The sequence below is a fragment of the Battus philenor genome, unplaced genomic scaffold, assembly GCF_028537555.1.
Source record: "Battus philenor isolate CCGP_79_NKW_IND1 unplaced genomic scaffold, ilBatPhil1.0.hap1 SCAF_15, whole genome shotgun sequence".
NCBI classification, from domain to species: Eukaryota; Metazoa; Arthropoda; class Insecta; order Lepidoptera; family Papilionidae; genus Battus; species Battus philenor.
This window is the reverse complement of record NW_027181677.1, coordinates 4,145,350-4,161,737: the sequence shown is the minus strand read 5'-3', so window position 1 is coordinate 4,161,737 and position 16,388 is coordinate 4,145,350. Positions and strand designations below refer to the sequence as shown.

At 33.1% G+C, this 16,388-nt stretch overlaps 2 protein-coding genes across 3 annotated transcripts in view; one reads left to right on the top strand and one right to left on the bottom strand.

The window, feature by feature from the left end:
• Positions 1-404: 404 nt before the first annotated feature.
• Positions 405-3,198, top strand: LOC137918720 (guided entry of tail-anchored proteins factor 1). Its single transcript, XM_068761603.1, has 2 exons — positions 405-598; positions 672-3,198. Exons 1-2 carry the CDS (start codon positions 512-514, stop codon positions 1,092-1,094), a joined length of 510 nt encoding a protein of 169 aa, XP_068617704.1. The 5' UTR covers positions 405-511; the 3' UTR covers positions 1,095-3,198.
• The window catches only part of Rim2 (replication in mitochondria 2), a 33,845-nt gene continuing 18,915 nt past the window's right edge, over positions 1,459-16,388 (bottom strand). For both annotated transcript variants that reach the window (XM_068761600.1, XM_068761599.1), the window contains exons 4-8: positions 12,777-12,955; positions 9,597-9,709; positions 4,047-4,266; positions 3,341-3,443; positions 1,459-2,800 (exon numbers count right to left, since the gene is read on the bottom strand). In XM_068761600.1, coding sequence (XP_068617701.1) covers positions 2,680-2,800; positions 3,341-3,443; positions 4,047-4,266; positions 9,597-9,709; positions 12,777-12,955 — 736 coding nt within the window. In that variant the 3' untranslated portion in view covers positions 1,459-2,679. The remainder of the gene's footprint in view (positions 2,801-3,340; positions 3,444-4,046; positions 4,267-9,596; positions 9,710-12,776; positions 12,956-16,388) is intronic.

Genomic DNA, 16,388 nt, shown 5'->3' with positions numbered 1-16,388 from the left:
AGACGTTAAGGTGTGATTTATGATTGAGGTTTTATGATATAGGTTATGATTTGCCATTCAAAAAGTTACCATTTATAAATTCTTTCGATTAGAAGCCTTAGAACTTTGTAAGATATAGGTAGTTAACAGTAAGTACTTATATTTGGACGCTTTCTCTAATAAAAAAACTGTAAAAATACATGTATGTAATATAATGTATAGACATGAAAAACAAAATTATCTTATTATTACGAAAACTTAAAGCGTTTTTGATTTTATGTTTTATTGTAAGTTTTATTAATGTTTTTACAAGAAATTTCAACAAATCCTTTTCTTTCATTATAATAATTATTTTTCTGCAATAATCTGACATTTTGTAATCGTAGCAACTTTTTATTTATGGTCAACTAATTGTCAGATTCATTTCCTATTGAGGTTATGAAATAAAATATAGATTTTATTCATGTGTGATTGATATTTTGACAAAGATAATTAAATTTAACATTTACAGTTAAACATTATTTTAAACGCAATGCTTGAAATTGTAAACGGATTTCTCCTTGTTTACTTTGTTGCTTTGTGCACAGTCAGCGCATTAGTACCTACTTTAGTAAAACCTGTAAATAATTATTATTTAACATAATTAAAATATTACTTTATCATATAATAAATGATAAAAAATATTTTCACAGATCGTGGCATGCTTCTCTCGAGCATCAAACGAAGATCGATCTGCGTGGGTCGAAGTAATGAAACTTAAAGAAGCTCAAAAAGGAATATCTATCAAGGATGAATTTGCAGCATATTCGAAGTTGCAACGTAAAATAAATAAACTGGAATCTCAATTAAAAGAAAATCGTTCCTCTCGCATGAGTAAAAGTTTAGCTATTATTGGCTCTGTGCACATCATATGCCAAATAGTGGTTGCATTGGTTATTGTTGTCTCCGTGATTTGGTTTAGGCGAGAGCCAATAGTTGCTTTAAAAGGTGATCTTTCACCATTATCAACTGTTCTGAGGTATCCTAGTGAAATGCCAAATGCAATTTCTACACATGTATGGGTTTTAATTACAAATCTTTCAGTAAGAACTTTGTTAAAACCTATTTTGAGCTAGAATTTACACAAAATGTTTGTGATCGAAAAGACTGATATAGGAACATTTTAATTTGACACATTGTACATGCATGCAAGAAATCTTAACTCCTCTTACGTAATTTAGTGATTTAAAAAAAAATATTTATTTCACTTTTACTATGTGGTGATATTACTCACACAAAAATGGTTTTAATTATATAGTATTATATATTGCCTAACCAATTATAACATTTTTAGAGTTCTTAATTGTTACTACTTTGTCATGTAACGTATTGTATTCATTATAAAGGATAAAAGTCTTGTTTTAATCTATTATAGGTTTTATTTAGAATGGGAAAGGATGCAAATTGAGGGGAAGAAAATGAAACGGAATTTCTCATTAACTTTTATTTTCTAAACAAAATTAATAGTATCTTATATTCAGTCTGACATAGATCAAAATCCGTTGTTTAAAAACTTCTCAACAAATTTCAAACAATCTATATCTCATGATTTTTATAAGAGCTCAATAGATCCCTTGCTTACCACTAAACAATGGACGACTCACTTGTGCTCTTCAATCATCAGCAAAAAAATGTTATAAAATTTAAAACATTAAGCTTAAAGGAAAATACATATAAACAGTATCAGAAAAATAACAAAAATCCAAATAATCTACACCATTGCCTTGAGAATATGAAGCTCGAAGTACACATTAGCTTTAAATTTATTAAAACGTAACTAATATTTACAAGCGCTATATCACAGCTTACAACTTAATATATCTGTGCTACGGGACTGCGGATTCCGTCTCTGTACTAAATAGCAATAACTTTACATACAATGATTCAATAATACCCACATGTGTACATTAAGAGAATTAATAGTTTATTTTTTAAGAATTATTATTTTTAAAAGTCTAGAATATCTCTGGAACCAAAACAACAGTTGTAATTTTAACTTTGTTAATATTTTTTTGCTGTTAACAATTAAATGACATATACACAAAGCCATTATGCATCATTAATTTTCTTCACTTTAGCATGACGTTAATTTCTAATTATTGGCGGTATGTTATTCCTACACAAAAGACTAGAAAACTATGACTAAAGCAATATTTTCGTATTCGGAGTCGTAAGTAGATTGTTATTTGGAAATACAAAATGTATTTCACCAAATGATGAGGTGAGACGAGAAAATAAAATAGTGTAAAAATAACTTGATGATAGTTTTTAGTTATAGAATATGGACACTGTGTGTAACCTGTAAATCTCTTATTTAATACATAACTGGACTAATTCAGTACCCAAATTCAGTTTCATTGTATTGGAGCACCATAACACTTTTGATAAAATATTTCCATTTAACAATAAATCATTAGTTGAGAAAGTTAAACAATTTTTTTGGTGAAGAATGCACAAATAAATATTTTCAAGGTAATTTTAAACTTCCAGAAGTGAAGTGACAGGTAGGAACAATATGAAAATATTGTGGACATTACAATACACTGGACATTTACTGAATTGACAACAATATGGGCGTGATTGGCAAACTTTCCAGATTGTACGCCATTTGTAAACTACAAGTTTACTACACATCAAATCAAGGTTTAAGAAAGGAAGGGACTAAGTGTTCTCATAGAAGGAATTGTTAAAATGTGTTGTCAGTAGATAAACAACGGCTTCATAAGTAGACATCATAATTGCTGTGTTTGGTATTTGACGAACTAGTTGAGTGCCCAAGCCCCTGTAATTAAATTAGTGGTCATAAATGTGCATTATAAAAGTGTGTCACCAGGTAAAGGATAATGGATGCATTTTGTTTATAATAATTTTTTGGCTAAGAAATTTTAAAACCATGTTTATTTACATTGTAATAAGCAAGCTTTACATTTTTTGCAGCTCAGGTAGAGCTGACAGCAGGTGTAGGTTATAGTGGCGTAGTCTCTAATAAGCTAACACTTTTTATATGCATCCAAATATCAAATCCCTGGATATCACATTTGTTTTTATAATAAAACTGGAACATACAAACTTATGTGAAGGTCCACTGGCTTTATGTCACATAAGTTAATAAATAATGTATTTATTACTATGCTATGTCATATATAAATAAATTTTTAAGATGTTTTTTTTTCATTCTAATACCAAATTAAACTTGTTCAAAATTATATAATTGTATTTTAATTTTTTAAGTTTGTTTTTACCAAATTATTCAATAAATGATCTTGCTTATATAAAATTGTCATGGTTCCAAATAATAATAATAATAAATATTGTATAGTACCTGTAGACTCCACGGTATCCTTCCTCCATCCAAACTGTGTGCAACGTTTGCCAGAATTTACGATATTTATCTCCCTCCTCTCTAAGTCGTGTCCTTGCAACTTCTAAAATACAATTTAAATAGTATCTAGGTTAATTCAAATCATAAGTGAGGAGTACGAAAGAAAATAACAGACATAGCCTAGGGTAAAGACAAGTTGAAGTAGTAGTAGAACTTTATTAATTTTATTCGTCTTTATTATGTTTGTCAATACTTTGTACACTCAAAAAACATTACAACCTTTTATTTCCTAATTTGCACCGTCGATAAATTCATGGTAAAATGTGAATAGTGTGATTTGTGGCATTAATATTGAAAATCTTTATTTTTAACATTTTTAGTTATCGTGTTAGAAAATAATCAACTTTATTTATTTACGCACCAGAAAATATGAACAAATATGTCATCAAAAAACTTTGTAAACACTAAGTTTTGACAATAATTTTTTATGTTCTTCAATATCACACATAGCTTATTTTTTAGTACAAAATAGAAAATTTACTAAAAATAATAATAATGTAAACGGTTTGTCAAGAAATAACGATGTAGTAAGGAAGTCACGCATTTTTAAACGTATGACCGACGATAACTGATAACTAATCTATATGTTTGTGATTTTTGCTACTATCTAATAAATAGTTGCTGCTTTGATGGTAGAACTATTTACCATGTGGATAAGCGATGCACGAAGCGACCGTTTTAGAGAAGGCACCGGCGCCCATGAACTCCAGGAAGTCTCTCGGCGAGCGCTGGTCGCTGGGCACGCCGTCCAGACTCCTGGCTGCGATCAGTCTCGCTTTCACCCCTTCGTAAAGCACAAAGTGGACCACAGTCTCGCTAATGCCCATGTATGACGCTGTAATACCCTTGTAGAAGCCTTTTATGCCCTGAAATCATAAAAAAAGTAAAAATAACATTTTATTGCACAAAGAAACGCGACAAGTAAGGTTATAACCTTATGGTTGCGTGACTAATATCCAGAGTCAAAAAAATATATTCTGCACAACATTTAAGACTTTTCCATTCTTATCATCTTAGTCGGCCATCAAATTTGAATAAGTAAATACTGTTTTACTTATTAAAAGTTCCGCTATATAAACTTCAAGTTTATTTTGCCTTTTAATATATTTCTTTGAGATTCTTTTGTGATTTATTTCAAGAGGAACATAAAAAGAACTACAATATAATCCATCAGATATTAGTTTTATTCAAATTTATTATAGATATTACGAAATTCCATCCACAAGGGGATTGAGGAGGTATTCATTAAGTTCGCGGCGGACAGCTACGTTTAAATAAATTATTTAAAACTAAATGAAATCGATGTATAGATAATAGGCGTAATGGTACTGCCGAAATAATTGCTCGAATTAGATTTGGCTAAATATATAAGTAAACATTGTTCGTCGGACGCCAAGTTTCAATGTACAACGCATACCCAGGGTTTATTTCAAAGTCATATAAAATATATCGTATATGGTAATACGGAAAGTCATGGCCGCGTTTCCTTATGTATATTTCTTCTTTGTTATGGGCCTGTTGATAACAAATACAGACTTAGATAATACAACAATTCGGCAGATTATTTCCTATAAAATATATTGCTCTATGTTTACATGTAACCAAGACTGATATAATTCTTCGCGTATCGACCGTAGAGTGCGGAAAGTTTCCCAGACGATGACACTTTTTTTAAAGCGATAAGCACAAAGATAGTTGCTATATATCTTACTCTTTCTTCTGGGAAGACAGAAGCTGTGTACTATTTATGGCATCAATTTGTTAAAATGTTCAATCTTTATCAGGTCGATATACGACTGGTGGATTGATATATCTGTTTAGTGCTATCTTATTTACAACTAGTTTGGTATAAAATCTTAACTTTCAATGATATGCAATTATTAATAATTCACCGTATACTGTATGGTATGAAAGTGTTAGGAGGACCGGAAAGTAATGTCGCTTTCTTAAGTTAAATTCACACGACTACAGTTTTAACAAGTTTTTATTTCTAATCAACAATATATTCACCTTAGTTATGAACAACCTTTGCCTCCTAGTATACAAATTTTCAATACCGGAGCAGTAAAAATCAAGCGGGTTTTCTGTAAAATATGTCGACAGAAACGACTTCACTTTCCGGCCCCCAATACATACAACAAAGAGACCGCATGTTTCTTTTGACATGAAATAGTCGCACAAGTATATAGCGTTAGAGGGAGAACGAGTTATATAAAAATTTTCGATGACCGAGATAACGATTATCGATACTTTTTTTAGAACGTTCGTTCAAATTATAATTTTAAAGCAGATTAAAAAAAAATTAAAACGCGAGGCAGAGAATCACTGCCATTGTTACACTAATGACTGCTTGTAAATAATCATAAGAATTTCATCGCCAACGAATTAGGAAGAAATGCGTAAACGGGCGGTTTTCTATAGCCATCAGCAGAACGCGTATAAGTATTAAATGTATGTTTAAAATACCCTTGATAAACAAGGCAACAAATACAAACTGATACTCATTTTTTTTAACTTTGTCTGTTAACACATTCCATGCCGTGTGGGGCGTATATGATCCCGCTACACTTTCCATTCAGTCCATCTTAAAAATGTTTGTAGTGTCGAATATAGATAACTTTACATCACGTATGCGCGCGCGTACGTAATGCATATTAAAATTAATAAATTTATACCACTAATTATAGAATTGCAGTATTGAAAGTGTAAAGGATAAGTCTTAAACTACTTTTTAAATTTTTATAGTGTGGGTCGTATACAAGTGGCCTGAATGGAAAAATTGAAAAATGGCAGTGGCATGGAACGTGTTAAATGCAGCGACGTTATCCCGAGATATGTCTATCAACGAGCACTGGTAACCTAGCGGTACAGGAGTGGGAAGGAGAGATTGTAGGTCGCGCATTCCATTCCCGGGAAACAATCTAAAATAATTCACACTTTTTGTATTAATTATATGAGATTGCCACTGCGCACAAACAAGTTTCGAAAAAATGGGCAGCAGAGTCCTCTGCGCATCATAATATCACACTGCGATTACCAATTTGCCTGCCAAACGGGGCGATTACGGTATATCCTCTGACGTCTATTGTCAAAGATTCCAATGTTGCGCCCATATTTCCCGCCAAACAGTATTGCATAACGATTACTCTATTCCAATTTCAAAGACGTCTGGCTAGTGAAATTATTGGGCAAGACTATCTTGTGTATAAAGGTGGCTGGTGCAAAAATATTTTTTGTTTGACCACTCTGGACAAAACCCCATATTTATCGCCAGAGTATATTACTGTACTATCAAAAGTCATGTTTATCACCGGTAAAAATACAATTTAGTTATTATTTTAACTTATTATTTAAACTAAATATCAGTTAATTAATTTGGATTTTTTTTAATGTGCCTCTTACGTACATAAAGGAGCAATAATTTTCCTTCCTACCTACTTTAGTGTTAACTTCAACTACGTCGTCGCTTAAATACAATAACAAAACTGTGTCTAAAATTTTTAACTTAAAATTTAAATGTTAGTTAGAAAAAGGTTATTTCTTTAACTTGACAACAGGAAGGGCAATATAAAAGTAACAATTTCTGTAAATATGACCAATAATTTTACCATCCTATAATAGTTTAAATGGTTCGTTGACAGGCTTAATGGGTAAATAACGTTTAATGCAGGCTCAATTCAGCAACCATTCGCTCTAAGTGGTCACCAGAGGCTGTGCACAATAGCGGTGCATCACGCGAATGCTTTTACGTCAGAAATTGCAGGAAAACTATCATTATAGATCACGAGGTTCAGTGTCAACTCGTACCCTGGAATCGACTTATTGCAAAAAGATCTCCTGTGGTCAGGATGTGGTATTGAAAAAAAAATCTTTATTACATTTATGATTAAGCTGGTATTTGTGAAGCGATATTACTACCTTGCAGTAACAGTCTTAACTAGCAGAAGAGGTAAAGAAGTTTCTTGTATGTATATTGCTTATAATAGAAACAAATTGTACATAAACATCAGTGATAGGCCTTCACTAAAGATCGGCACGATGAGCGATCTGGCGCTGAAAGCATCATGCGACTTCCCGCGACCTTGACAATATCGGTCCATCTAACGGCTTACCTACGCGTCTACCGTGGTCGTGGTCGCAACTGCATACTGTATTGTGTTTTTTTTCATTTAATGAATATAATTTTTTATATGAATTAATTTTTTATAAATATAAATTCTTTATTTAATGTATGTATTAGGTCTGCCTCGCTCTGGTACCTCGTGGTCCCGTCCATTTTATAACCCTTTGTGTCCACCTGTTATCAGCAAACCGAACCACGTGACCTGCCCAGTTCCACTTTTTTGGAGGGAATAGGTAAGTGCATCTGTTATACACGTTTTTATGTAATGACATACTCTAATGAAATTGTAAGATAAGACATTAAAGAGAAGTTATTAAAACTTTCACAAGGATTTCATCTTTGCTTATTTCTGGTTGTGCAATGATTCGAAAGGTGTTGGATCGATTTCGGCTTACGTTTCCAACAATAATATTACGCCACAAATTGTAATACTATTTTTAGTGGAACATACTGCATTGAGCGACTAAATTGCGACATATTTGATGGTATGGTTTATATAAAATCTAACCTTTTCTAATAACCGGCTGAAATATTGCGTAATTTCAATTATTCCGATAGTTGCGTGATTTCAAAAACAAATAAACGCGACTAATATCAATTCTATATTTTCTTACAAATATTACGAAGACATTTGTTTTTACAATAAATTGTTTTAGTTACATCATGAAGCCCCGATAATTTGGATACGTACATTCATCGGTCATTACCGACACTAATTCGAAATTCAAATTACGCACTTATGTACATTTAAATGTATATTTAAATTTATTTTATATAATACATGATCCAACCAAAAAATTTATATACATAAATAGTAATAAAAAAATTATGCACTTTTTAAAATCAGTTCCTCTGCTGCCCAAGTGGCATTGCGGAATCAGGTGCAAGGTGACGACACAAAGGGTTCGTAGCCTAAGACCTCTAAGTTAGTGAAGCTCTAGGGCTTCTGGGGGACCCTCGGCTCGGGTCGCTATATATTACTATTTGGCCGAATTGGCAATAATTAATAATAAGCAATAGTTTTTTAACGGAGAATGTTGTTTACACGTTGCCATTTGCAGCTTCTCTGGTTAGATTAGCATATTCCTAAAGGCAATTTCCTCCCGAACTGGTTCTGCCTTTTCGCAGCAGAAGGATTCAGTTGCTGTGACCTAATCACCTGCAGTACAGCTAAGAGAAACCTACGTGGTCGTGGCACAGAACTGGGCGGTCGTTCTGGAGTGGGTTCATTCATCTGGAGGGCTGCGAAGCAGAGATGGGAGCATCTGATTCTGATTTCGCACTGAAGGTGGAATCTCTGACGGTAAAATAGTACATACGACTAAGCTTGTTTTTCAAAGGCATTGGGGTTTTGGGGAGAAAATCATTTTTTATGTCTAAATAATGGTTGGCGGCTAACCAGATCTGCAGCAGGGGGCTGAGAATAGCCAGTCTCTAGGAGACGAACTCGGGGGAGTCCGTTGCCCGTGTTAGGTTGAGATACCGAGAAGTAAGCACCACTAGATTCTGCGCACTTTTATTTGGGAGGTAAAGCTGAAGTAAAAGTCTCCCCCGAGACGAGTGTCGCGGCTGTCGCGCTCGTGGCTGCGGATGTGAGAAATTGTTTCCGGAGCCCTGCCATATAGAGATAATGGAACATTGTGGGAATTTTAGTCGGTGCAAGACAGATATAACTTGTCGCTGTCCCGGCATGAGTGGTTATGCGACGGCATTTCCTCGACGTAAAACAAATAAAAGAGAAAGACGCTTAAATTAATTTACCAGTTAAGTAACTATGCTCGTAGATGGAATCTCGGCTGAAACTAACAGTATTTAAACATTCTTTTAACTTTTAAGTCGCTTGAACAGACGATTGTCTTGTCGATCTATTTATTCATATAAGTATGTTAATATGTTATCTAAATAAATTTTAATTCTATTTGATAAATCAATCAGGTAAATAATTTATATGAAAGTGTTTAAAGTTGAATCGTTATCAAATTTCCACATTAATTTTCCAAATATAAATGTTTACGAAAGCTAATGCGTAAACAACACGTCATCGTGTTGTTTACGTAGGTAGTATTTACGCACCGTCTTGGCGTATATCCTCTTAATGCACTGCAGCGCGGTGATATTCTGGCCGTCAAGCTGCAGCCGCGTCTTGACAAACCAGATCGGATTTGTCATTGTACACGACACGAAACCTGGAACATTCGACTCTGGTTATTGATCTATTTATGATATTTCGTAATTATGTATCTTAAAAATTATTTTTGTAACGAAAGTGTAATCGTGATAATAAAATAGTGACTCATTGTTGACACTCGGCTTGGCCTAAGGCGAGGAGTACGCATATAAAATTGACAAGACTAAATCTCTACCTGTTTTCAAAAAGCTTTTAAAACATTTTACGATTAGTCAATGCAGTATTTTTATCTGTTTCTGCTTATCACTATATGTTGTCTCTCAGTATCTCATGGACTATTTTTATTTTTATGATAATAGGTATAATAAGTTATCTGTAATTCATTTATTTCTGCAAAAAAATTATTTAATTTTAATATTTGTGGACATTGGATTTCGAAGCCCTTCTATTACTTAATTATCGCTCGCTTTATTTTTCCTTAGTAACTAAGTACACCCTAATAAAGGTTGCGGTAGGAAATAGCCGTTTGAGATAAGATCGTCGATTGTAATTTTTGTTTTGCCTTTTTATTTTCTTTCTAAAGTTTTTATGTATAAAGAAACATGTCATGTGAACACGGCTTTCTAACTAATATCTTAATGATCAACGATGAGAAATTACTTTCTTAACATGAATAGAGTACAGTAGGCCTCATTGCCAACAAATCTTTTAGATAATGATCACCACGGTTGTGAATTTATGTTCATTTTCGAACATATTGAGGAGTTTTGATATTATCGGGAAGCCAGCTAGTAAAATTTTGAGCTAAACAACATGTATCATTTCACATGTAGCGTACGAAAACGCAATATCAAATAGGTTGAGAATCTTGCTTTGTTTGTTTGTGAAATCCTACATGGGATACCATTCCATTGCGGAGACAACGAAAGAGTTATGTCGGACTCCCACCGGCTTTTAAACCATAAGATCATTGACGCCTTTGTAAACTCGTGGATAGCATAGTTTATAAACTAATTAGGATAAAACTGGAGCCCTTAACTCGTTATAAAGAGAGGAAATAAGCCGCAGGACCTAGCAATCTTAGTCATCCTGATTTCGTCATATAACATTAGCCAATTAATGTTTGTATCATTGAAAAATTTACCGACTCTCTTAATAAAACTACTAAGTAATACAAATAAACTATGTATTGTGTATGGCCCCGGGTGGAATGGTAGACATAAAATATATATTAAAAATTTTTTTCGTTATACGCTATCTAGATTCATGTCAAAGTTCGTGGATCAACTCGTGACTTTATTGTACAGGTTGATTGGTTATGTGTGTGTAACCTTTTACACCTATCTTCAATCACACCGAATGGGGTCATCACTTTGAACTAATACGAATGAATGAATGGATGAATACATTGCATTAATTTATTTTTTCTAATGGAATACGAGAGGCCAGTAACTTCTGGCAGTGCAGTCTGCAGGCTGTACAAAGACTGTACCGAAAACTCGTTCTTTCTATATTATCATTACGTTATTTATTATTTCTGGAACCCTTGATTTTTGAATAGGGTGTACCATACGTTGACAGCAAATGACCTATTAATTCATCTCTTTAAAGTTTTTATATATATAACCACTCACCCTGCAGATTGACAAGCAGTTTCAGTATTATGGTACGAATAAAATTTAGTTTTAAAAGATAGAGAAATGACGCAATAGTTTATAAATAACGTTGACTTGTGTAATTACAAATTCATACTGAAAGGCATTAGCCTAATTTCCTTTGAGAGAGCTAAATACTTTAGCAAATGAATTTTTTTTCTGTACTTGGTAATAATGACAAATGAGTTCTTAGATAATATAATAGACTTAGTTGGAGGTAGAAATTTATACCGCAATCAATTATCAATTATATTTATGGGGAGAATTGTACGCATACGGAAATGAATAGATATATCCACACGTACCGACTAAATCTATAGTGTTTGCTCTACAAGAACTAACTAGAATTAAAATTTAATATATACAGGCTGATTGGTAATTAAATAATCATGTAAAATATTTAAAGAGTTAAATGTATAGCTGATTTGACAACAAAAATTTTTATAGCTTTTATGCCTATTTCAAATCATTCTGTATAAAGTGATCACTGTTTAATATGTATTTTTTCAATAGGACATTTGATAATGATAATGCGTTAGACTAATAACTTCTCGCAGCACAAAGTTTGCAAGGACAGATAGTAAACAATAATGAATTTTAAATATATAATCTGTATTTTGAAAACAATTTTTTTTTAATATATTTCATTACTTTATTTCTAACGCCATTAATTTTTGGATAAGGTGTACCACATATTAATTTATAGCATATCAGCGATATATTCGCTCCTTTAAAGTTTTTCACTTATAAAGTCAACTCTGTATAAAGAACTAAAGTATCATTATTGTGTAATTCCCCTATTTATTTATTTATTTAACATACATAGATGTTATTATATGTACAAACTCACGCAGGTTATCGCTCTGTCTAGTTGTAGGGCGACCTGCATTACACTGGGCACGGGAACGATTACATACGAGTTTACATTTATAAAAATATCAACTCGTAACTAAAGAACTTGATCACTTTAAAGTGAATATCGTCAAACAAGTTATTTTTATCAAAAGAAAGCAACCAGAAGATTGTCTCGTTAATTACAGTTGTTTTACCAATCTAGATTCATAAAATCACTAGTCCAGAAAATTTTTCGTATGAGTCAAGTAATTTGTTAGTTTATTAATGATGACGTCACTCAATTCTAATGGAATAATATATTTTCCACTTTATTTTGGTCACGCATGACTATAAACATCAACAAGTTATTTGGCACATATGTTTACAACTTGCAGAATTTATAATGGAAAATAAATATTTTAAACTTTTAACACCTTCGACTTCTATTGCCAAGTTCAGAATGTTGATTCTATCTATTATAGTTACATATAATTGTTAAAACTTAATATCAATGTTGCTTTGTAGTTGAAGCACCGAGAAATTCTTAAGAAAATAATTATGTCCACACATATTAATTTTCTGTATAGATATTTTATAGCATACTAGACGTATTTTTTTAATTAACGGATGGGTTACCTGCGGCGCTGGCAGCTGATAGGTGTACGACAGGCGTGTCCGGCGGTATGTGCTGGTTCAGAATCGCTTTCGCCTGTGAGTATGTGCAGAAGTAGATGGCCCTAGACGGCGCCACCCCCACAAGGTTCGGTCCCAAACCCTTGAATAATGCTCGGGGACCTTCGGTCTGTACGATGTGCCTGCAAGGTAAGCCAATATCAGCTGATCACCCCTTTGCTCTCAATTTAGATATCGTATTTGTTTTATAATGCATTGACGCAAATGCTGGCCTATCTGCTCTTCTGCCGATAAACAAAATTGTAAACAAATTAAAAAGTTATCTGCTCTCAGCCAAAATACTGAGAATTGTTTCAAAATTTTTTGCTACACAAGTATAAAAGGCATAGATTAATTGTTGGCGCTAACTAAAGTTTCTACAGACGTCAGTACTTATTAGCTATTGTTAAACGACGCTAATCTGCACAATATTTGGCCTTGCCGACTGCAAATCCGCCCCACGCACGCCGCACGTGACGAACTGCGGGAGCGTTTCATTTCTTATCTATTAGCGTAAATATGATAACAGCGTCAGTACAAACCGGTTCAGTACTATTCGCATGTCTTATACATTGTTAGATTACAAAGTACACTTTGGATCTCATAAGCAAACTTAAAGTCTGAACGAGCCTCGAAGAGGACTATGTCCGGGATTTTTCTACGAGATAGGATTAGGAATGAACTTTCGTCGAACGTAAGTAACTCACAAGGACCATTGGTTTGACAAGTTGAATAGTCATGGTTAGGTTACAAGTATTAAGGACTTAGAACGGAGACCACGGATGGGCAAGCGTAGCCCACAAGAAAAGACCTTGTTACGATGGTTGGAAGATTCTGGAGGCAAGCCGCTTCCAACCGGTCCTTTTGCAAATCTATTGGAGAGGCCCATGTTCAAAAGTTCTAGGGCTGAAATGATGATTCTGACAGTATAAAGTAAAGGACTGTTAGTAATTTAGGGATGATGAAAGTAATTTTTCATTTCGAAACAATGGATATGACTTTTTTTTATTTTACAAGCTGCCTGATAATGTCTCAAATATGCTATGGCAAAAAGCCAACATGTCAATAGACACTCTAAGACGGGCGCGCATTAGCGATGTCCGTAAAGCGCATAGATAAGTTATATTGGCACGTTTGTCACTATGGGCCGACGTGTCTGTTGTTGTTGGTCCGAATGTTTTTAGCCAATAGTTATTTAAAGCTTTGTAATCTAGATGACTGTCGTTAAAACTAATTATTTGTTTGCATTAGATAAGTCCTTTACGATACATTTACAATGTAATGCATAATTTTACTAATTATCCTCATACCGGCTGCGTAGCGTATATATTAAGCCCATGTGCATTTATGGAACATATTTACTTCAATATAACACGAAAACGTTTTCTATATTTAGCCTGCGCTGAGACATGTTCCGTATGTCCCTGTTTTGCATTTGCATATGTAACTGTGTTGTTTCGCCAGTCAATTTTTAATAAAAAACGAAATTAAATTCAATCGAGTATATACAGGGTGATTGATTATAGGAGTAAAAGCTTTAAAGGAGTTAATGTATTTATTTCCTCACAGTTACGTACAGGACACCATATCCAAAAATCACTGATTTCAGAAATAATAAATAACGTGAAGATAATTTATGAAGAGAAAAAGTGATTTCAAATTTTGATACCTATATTATTATAAATGAATTATAGTTTAGTATCTGACCCTAAAGACTTATACCAAAATAAAAAAATAATTAATGCAACACATTCTGAGTGATGAGATACTGGCTGGTCCCTGTTTTTAACTTTTTAAAGCTTTTAGACCCATAACCAATCATCCTGTATACAACGTGCTCAAAATTATTTCCCTTTGTAGCAGAGGTCATGGATCGTGTGTCGTGTTTGTTGCGCCTATTATGACACTTCTCCATCTCTATTCATGTCATTCTGTGAGATAATGCTCGGTAAGCAAAATATTAAGTTACATGTATCTCATGGGTCATCGGCCGCGAGGCCTTCGAAGACTCACACATTCCAATACCTTTCGTTGTAATTGATAAATCCAAATATATTAGTGGTCACACACTTGTACAATCGAAGCGTTTGATGCAGAAATTTTTTAGGATTAAAAATTTATTGTGGTCAACAGGCCGCATCGCTACATTTGAAAGATATAATTCTATTTCTGGCTCCATTACGACGCGATTTTTCGTTTCCCGCCGACCGCCTTTTTATTTATAATCTTTTAAAAAATATGTACATATAAAATCGGCAAACTGTAGTTTGTCAGGCGAAAGTAGGTGCTCTTATAATGTTTTATTATTAGATCTAGGATACATTTAAATACATTACCTTCGGCCATTTGATAGCACATAAAGTTTTTTTTAATTTTGAGAGGATTATTCACAGCAATATTTTATACGTAGAAAGCATCTCTTGAGTCTGATTTCAATTAAATTCTAAAATGTAAATTCGAATATTCTTGAATGGGAATCCTCTAGGTAGATGTAACTTTCAACAATAATAATAACTATTTTATGTATTTCAAATCGATTGTTAGTATTTTCAAATACATTTGTGTTCATCGCAGTATATAGTCAAGCCAAAATCAAAAACTAGTTGTTTATAGAATCTAAAGTAAACTTTCTATCTGTGACGCCCAAATTGTAATAACAACTGTATACCTAATATTTGATATAAAACGACTTGCAATTGATATTAAGTTGTCCCAGATTCATAAGTTTCGTATTATTTAATATTACACAAAAGCAAACAACAGTTGGTAGCGGATATAATTTCAATTAAGAGACACCAATAACAAAAACATTTTCTTCGTTGCTTTAATGGTTTTGTTTGTAAACAGTATAGTAGTACACTACGAAGGTGAATCTTAAATTATTAATAGCCATTATTTACGAACCGGTTCTATTTTAAATTAAATTGACATAACGTAGTATTATTACCATAAATAATGTTACCGGAAATGTATGATATAATGGTGTCAATTATGGCATTTATAAATCAGTTACATTAGGTAACTTCGTAGGAGTTCCTGTGTCTAGTCTGTCTACCTTTTTCTTTCAAAGCAGTATTATACTTCATAAATTACTTAATGAGATTATAATAGAATTGAATGATTCAAGTAAGAAATTTTACAATTAAGATGTTTAGGAAATATAAAGCCACTTTTATGATATAATTACAAACAATTAAATATGAGAAGTTTGTTTCTTAACATCGTGATAGGCAGATAAAGGACAATAATTTAAGGTTGGATTAAAGGGTGGTCACTAGGTGGACCAACGACACAGATGTGGTCGCTGGATGCGGGCAACGCAAGACCAATTATTGTGACGAACTTTGGAAGTGGTCTCCGGCATGCAGTTGATACCTACCGGCTGATTTAGTTATAATGATGAAGTTATTGATTTTATGTTTGTAGTATAAAATTTATTGGAACATTTAACCTTTCGTGTACCTAAGTCGTGGAACCACGATTAAAAAAACTTTAACCTTATGTGCCTAAATGACTAACCTAACGAGTCTTTTGTAATGTGATTTTGTAAATTATGTATATATGAATCAAGAAAGG